Source organism: Protobothrops mucrosquamatus, unplaced genomic scaffold, assembly GCF_001527695.2.
Source record: "Protobothrops mucrosquamatus isolate PMUCROS unplaced genomic scaffold, P.Mucros_1.0 scaffold2456, whole genome shotgun sequence".
In the NCBI taxonomy this organism is placed as follows: Eukaryota; Metazoa; Chordata; class Lepidosauria; order Squamata; family Viperidae; genus Protobothrops; species Protobothrops mucrosquamatus.
In genome coordinates this window covers 88,713-95,410 of record NW_015388528.1, presented here as the reverse complement: position 1 = coordinate 95,410, position 6,698 = coordinate 88,713, and the positions used below count along the sequence as shown (strand labels likewise).

The 6,698-nt window shown below is 38.1% G+C and overlaps 1 protein-coding gene across 1 annotated transcript in view; it reads right to left on the bottom strand.

The window, feature by feature from the left end:
• Positions 1–717: 717 nt before the first annotated feature.
• LOC107295717 (integrin beta-5-like) overlaps positions 718–6,698 on the bottom strand; it is a gene marked incomplete at its 3' end in the record, with an annotated part of 58,717 nt that continues 52,736 nt past the window's right edge. Inside the window, exons 11-12 of the mRNA XM_029285906.1 lie at positions 6,468–6,571; positions 718–868 (exon numbers count right to left, since the gene is read on the bottom strand). Of these exons, the coding sequence (XP_029141739.1) occupies positions 718–868; positions 6,468–6,571 (255 nt within the window). The remainder of the gene's footprint in view (positions 869–6,467; positions 6,572–6,698) is intronic.

Genomic DNA, 6,698 nt, shown 5'->3' with positions numbered 1-6,698 from the left:
GCAAAGAAAAACACGTCTGCTAAGCTGAGAACTAAGACAAAAAACTGGGGAAGGCACGCCCAGAGGGAGGCGTGGCAAGAGTTTTTTCTTGTCTTAGTTCTGCTAAGCAGGATTGCATCAATAACCCATCCTGTGGACTCTACACCACCATCTGCTGGAGAAAAGCTTGAACTAACTGTGTGCAGCGGTTAGACAATAAAGTTTGAAGCAGTTTTTGTGCCATAACTTTTGCCCTAGGAGCCCTTCACTAATTAAAGGAAGGAAGATTTCCACTGCTAATTTATATTTGATGACAAAGTTCTATGCCTTCATTTTATGTCCAAATCAGTTTATTATTTCCAGATTGAAATCTTCCTGAAAGCAGCACAAGCATGCTAAGAAGTAAGATGTGCCTTTGAAATTATCTTGTCATCCTTGGGACACATGACCTGGAGATGGGTGTCAGCTTTTCAAATGCTGGAATTAATAACCCCCTTTCTAAATAATCTTTCTGAATTTTATCTTATCGAACTGCGGGTCTGGGTTTTTCAAATGTCCCTTGTGTTACCAATAGCCGTCTTTCTTTTCAATATTTAGATCACCCACTTTCTGTAAAAAAAAAATGGAGTAGAATTGATCCACATATATTTTTCTACTAATGAAAACTGGTCCCTGCACCATTCTAAGGTAATTTGTTTTTTGACAATTCTTGTTGCCTTGCTGGTCCGAAGAGTTTACATCAATAAGAAAAAGCAAGCAGATAAATAAATACCTGGTTCCTTGAGAACACTGATATTTGTCTTTCCATTGGTGAGTTCTGAGTATGTGAATTTCATTACACAATCCTTCACCGGATAAGCACATAAGATTGAATTAGGGTCATCGGTTTCTGAAATAACATTAAAAATCTCAGTGGAATAAAGGGTGTTAATGCAATACATTGCAATATACGGTATTCAAACGCAAAACTCATGTTCCATGCTTGCTTTGTTGGCATGTGTTCAGTGCATCATAGTGTATTTAAAATACCTGCTATTTTGGCCTCTGCAATTGGAGGATATGCTAGGAGTCTCATGAGACTCTGGATTCCTTCAATATGAGAGCCTTCTTATTAGTAGTACATGTGGAGCATATTATGGAAGAGTTCACATGTCTAAAACTGGGCAAACTATTAACAGAGAGAGTGTGCTGGATGAGATGTCCAATCCAATTGCCTTACTTCATGACTAATTGTTTATAAATCTATGGATAGACATCACTCAGGGAATGCAGAGGAAACGTTGACGAGGTTATACTCTACTAAAACAATAATTATTATGAGGTCCTGAAAGAAGGCCAAGGAAACCTGATTTTTGGAGTAATTTCTTTGGAAGAGGAAGTTTCATTTCCTTCTACAAATCTGCATAAAGGAAGTAATTGTCTAGAAATAGGTTTAATTTTACAGCCTCTTTCTAGGTGCAGGGAGTGGGAAGTGAGGAGAATTACAATATTGGATGATATGTGTTACAGAAATATATGATGCAAAAATACTACAGAGGAATCAACAGACAACATTAAACTAATCTGTTAATTAAAGCTTTCCATGGGATCGGTTGAGACAGGCAAGTGATATGTTTTCAGGTAGGTCTACTTTTTTTTTTTTTTTTTTNNNTTTTTTTTTTTTTTTTTTACTTACACAGACTTCAGTCCTTTTAAAAACTATTTAGCCTTTTGGGAAATAAAGACACCTGGCAGCTGTTTCTAGTTCTGACCAGAAAACGTTAAGCACTGTTATTACTAAGTATATTATTATCTTAAAAATACACACTAGGCAGGTTCCAAGAAAAAAAACTAAAATTAATAAAAAAAAAATCAAAAGAGGCAACACCAAATGTTGCTCTGATCCCCTCCAAACGATATAAATTGCTTCAATTACAATTGAAGATTATTTGCTAAAACTGACCCATTAAACAAAAGGATATTAAAAGTACCTACAATGAGATCTTGAACAAATCCAGTTACTGTGCTCAAAACATGGAGCAGACTCGAGGAGGCATCAGTTCTACAGTGGGGCCTAGCCTGTATGGCTTGAATTGGATGACAAATAATTGACAATGCAATTATTTTACCACACATCCACAAAGTGCCACTTGTCACCCAGGTTGCTGCATTCTGGGCAATTTTTATAAAAGAAAGAGGTCATTTAAATATTCTTCAGTATGTTGTGTCTGTTCCTATAGTGACCCCATGTTGAGGACTCAAATTCTTCCCTGCTCATCTATAGTATACACTGGGTGAGCCTTTGCTACTCGTCAAACAGCCTGAACACATAGAGATTCAAACATCTCAATGAAATTATGAATTGATTGCTCTCATGGCGCTTGGCACCAAACTCATTGCTTTTGCAGCTCAGTGGATCCTTGGCCAAGTTCTCATAGATTTCCTAAATGAATCCTGCAGGATTCTAAGAGTTCTTGCAAAAAACATGGAATTTTGCAAACAATAGCGCAGGGGTCTTCGAACTTGGTCCTTTTATGGCTTGTGGACCTCAACTCCCAGAATTTTCTCAGCCAGCGTGCCTGGCTGAGGAATTCTGGGAGTTGAAGTCCACAAGTCATAAAGGGGCCAAGTTTGAAGACCCCTGCAATAGTGGATTCCCATTCAGTCTTAATTCATACAAACTCAAACTGCAATGGAAATGCCATTGGGAGTATATACAGAAAAAAGTTTATTTTAGGAAGCCAGAACACAAAGCAGCGGTATTTATGGAAGAAAACATTTGTAGCTCAGTATTCAACCGTGGAGTCCTTGGTGTTCTCTGAACTTTGTTGTTTACCTGAGGATGTTTCATTACCCAACTAGGTAACATCATCAATTGGATAATGAAACGTCTGAAAGAAAACAACCAAGCTCAGGGAGCACCAAGGACCCCACAGCAAAGGTGTTTCCCCATAACTGCAACAAGAAACAGTTTTGTGGGTCATTGTAACAACTATCAAATACATTTTTCTAATTTTCCTTTACCAGTAAACCTATAGGCTTCCTGATTATCTCTTTTATCAATCTCTTTTGCTTTTCAACTTAATGACTGTAAAACAAGTGTCAGAGTTCCTTCCATTCAAGCTAAGACACGAAGCTTTAGTAATTAGAGGTGGAAAAAAAGATTATAACCATGACATCAGACATAAACAGTCATATGCTCTCCTAATTTTTGCCCACTGTCTTTTGACCTCACTTTTCAACATTCCAAAGTCCCATTCTGAGGAGTGGCAACAAAGTGCTGACAAAGATGTGATCAAAATTACAATCCATCCACTTGCAATCCCCAAAAAGTGCTGAATAATTTGAGATTCAAAATGGGTAAAGGGATAATTACTGAGGACAAAGGTGGAAGTTGCCGACGTAGAAGGAGAAATGAAACAGGAATTAAGTAAAGTGGGTGGCAGCTGTCTCAACCATTTTTTACTGAATATACTGTATAAGGTCAGGCTGCTGTCATGAAAATGCAGATTTAGAATATCATTACATTATCTGATTTTAGAAGATTGCCCCTTGTAGGTTACTTCCCCTCTCAATGTATCTTTTGTTTTAGAGATGTAGTTCAAATTCTATAAATTCTTGCAGGCAATTTAAGATCATTTCCCCTCCTATTTATTACCTGGAGACAAGATTAGCTTTATAAAACATGAAAAATTAAATGGTAAGTATTTGATAAATTCAGTGAGGATTTTGTCACAGGGCAGAGGCGCTTTCTTAGCCTAGTTTCTGTTAATTCATATAATCTCTGGGCACTGTTACATTTCCTTTAGTTTATGCAGAACTTTTGTTGCCTATAAAGTTAAAATTTTAAATATTTTGGGTGCATTATTCTAGACATGCTTATTTGAAATAGCAATAGCTATAGCACTGAGACTTACATATCTCTCCATAGTGCTTTACAACACTCTCTGGGCAGTTTACAGAGTCAGCATATTGTCCCCAACAATCTAGGTCCTCATTTTACTGACCTCAGAAGGATGGAAGTCAACATTAAGCTGGTCAGGATCGAACTCCTGGCAGTCAGCAGAATTAGCTTGCAATACTGCATTCTAACCACTGCGCCACCACAGCTCAAATGAAACAACAATGAACTGGGCAGAGTTTCAGCCAAACACCCCCAGGACTGTGCATCTTTTGTTTTGTTGTGGAATGTTAACACAAGTAATATTGCAAATTAAACGGCAGATCATTAGCTGTAATTATCTTATTTTTCTTCTCTTGCTTCCTCATATAGGTTATCCAACTGCAACTGTCCACCAAAAGCCGATGCTTCCATCTTTAAAGATCATACCAGAGGTGAAAAAATATATATTTATTATCCTGCCAGTAGGGCAGATAAGAAAATCATTCTGCAGATTTGGCCTTTGAACCATTTGTAATTTTCTCCGTGTACTGGAAGGCCTTTCTGTGCAAGCCTGTACAATGTTTAGCTAGGTTATCTTTGCAGAGCTTAAATATGTGAATTTAGAAACCAGCCTTAATATAAAGACTATCATTTAGGGTTATCTACATTCAGCTATTGTATTTACAGAAAAAGGAAGGTTTCAGCTAAATAGTCTAGGTAAAATTATTATTAAAATATGCTGCCACAAAATCTCTACTGCATTTCTAGATGCCACTAATGAAGAACTACGTTTTCTTCAAAAGACTGAAAGCAGAATTGATATTAAAACCCTATGCAAATAGCCAAAGGAATGTCAAACTCACCCTTGCCCTCAAGAGTGATAGAAACATATCTACCATAGATTAAAGAAAGAAAAGAGTGTTGCAATACATTTATATTAGCAAATACTGTTCCTTGTGATATTGGAAGAGGGAAGAGGGAATCAAAATAACAGAGGTCATACATGGATAAAGAGCAACACCAGAATGGTCTCCACTTCAGCATTAACAGCAAGTAAGAAAAAAGATGAGGTAAAAAGAAAAGATTTTTTTTTAAAAGAAAACTGAGTTGAAATATGAATACTCCCAAATTTAAATTATTTAAACTCAATATTGGAATGGACTAAAAAGATTGTTTAGCCTCATCTCTGTTTGACTCTCATCCGTGCATTCCACAAATATCACCTATATAATCCAGAAAGGTGCTGGATTGAGACAGTGGAATATAAAATGAACATTAAGGATGTTCAGTGCAGAACTTTCTGCTTTGACAGTCTATGGCAGGGGTGTCAAACTGCCGGCCCACAGGCCAGATGCGTCATGCTGAAACCGTGCCCACCCCATTGCCAGCAATAGAAAAAAAGTCACAATATGTCGCAACATGTCATGTGACATTGCGAGTTTGACACCCCTGGTCAATGGCAAACAAAGATTTCTCAACATTCTGTAGTCCAATATTCAGTTAGGTAGAAACATAAGACAACTGCCTCTTCCTGGCTCTCCCATCTGTCCTATGTGTTCTGGCAAGAGGGTACCATCATCCAAGGAGTGTTAGTTGGCCAAGCGCCATAAGAGTCCTTTCTGCCATGGGTACCCACCTTCTGGAACATCATCAAGTACAGATTGGGCAAGACCTGGCTTAAAAACAGTAAGTGTAAGAAGGACCTTGGAGTCCTAATGGACGATCACTTAACCATGAACCAGCAGTGTGCAGCAGCAGCCAAAAAAGCTAATACAATCCTGGGTTGTATAAACAGAGGCATAGAATCAAGATCACTCGAAGTATTAGCACCGCTTTATAAAACCTTAGTAAGACCACACCTGGAATACTGCAGCCAATTTTGGTCACCATATCACAAAAAAGATGTTGAGAGTTTGGAAAAAAAATTCAGAGAAGAGCAACTAAGATGATCAAAGGCTTGGAAACTGATCAAAGAGAGAAGCAACCGGGAATTAAGGAGAAACTTCCTAACAGTGAGGACAATTAACCAGTGGAACAGCTTGCCCCCAGAAATCATGGACGCTCCATTACTGGAGATTTTTAAAAAGAGGCTAGAGAGTCACTTGTCTGAGATGGTATAGGTTCTCCTGCTTGAGCAGGGGGCTGGACTAGAAGACCTCCAAGGTCCCTTCCAGCTCTATTCTATTCTATCCCTCCAGAGATTAGGCTGGCCTTCTGCAGGGTCCTGAAGACCTGGCTCTGTGCTCAAGTCTACAGTCCAGATGTGCAACGGGGCACGGCTTAAGGGCTTTTTCATGATTTTCCAGCTGATGTGTGTGCCTTATTCCTTATTTATTTTGTATCAAATAGGTGGCTATATAAATAGATTTAATAAATGATAAATACATTGCTTACTTCTGTTATTGTTATGCAAAGCACTCTTAAATATTTCAGAAAGTTTCCTCCAGTTACTGAACGTGTGAACAGCACAAAAGGCTCAAAAAGAATCCTACCCAAATGAGCCAAGAACTTACGGCATCAAATACAAATTATGGCAGCTTTACCCTCTCTCTGTCAGGAATGCACCTATGATTCACACACTTTATATGTACAATGTTTCCATGGTTTTCACTTTGGTGGTACTTACTAAGAAAATCTACTCGTGTTATAATTTCATCCCGGCAGTGTTTTTGGCAGGTTTGGTTATCAGCCAGCCTTCCTGAGTTGAACAGGATACACTCAATGCAGTCCCTGGGAAGCAAGAATCATTGATAAATATATCTTCAAATCACATTTAAAACATGATGTTGAGGCTTCTTTGGAAAATAAAAACTCTTTTGGTATAGACTACATATTAGTGCATCCGCAGATTAACTTA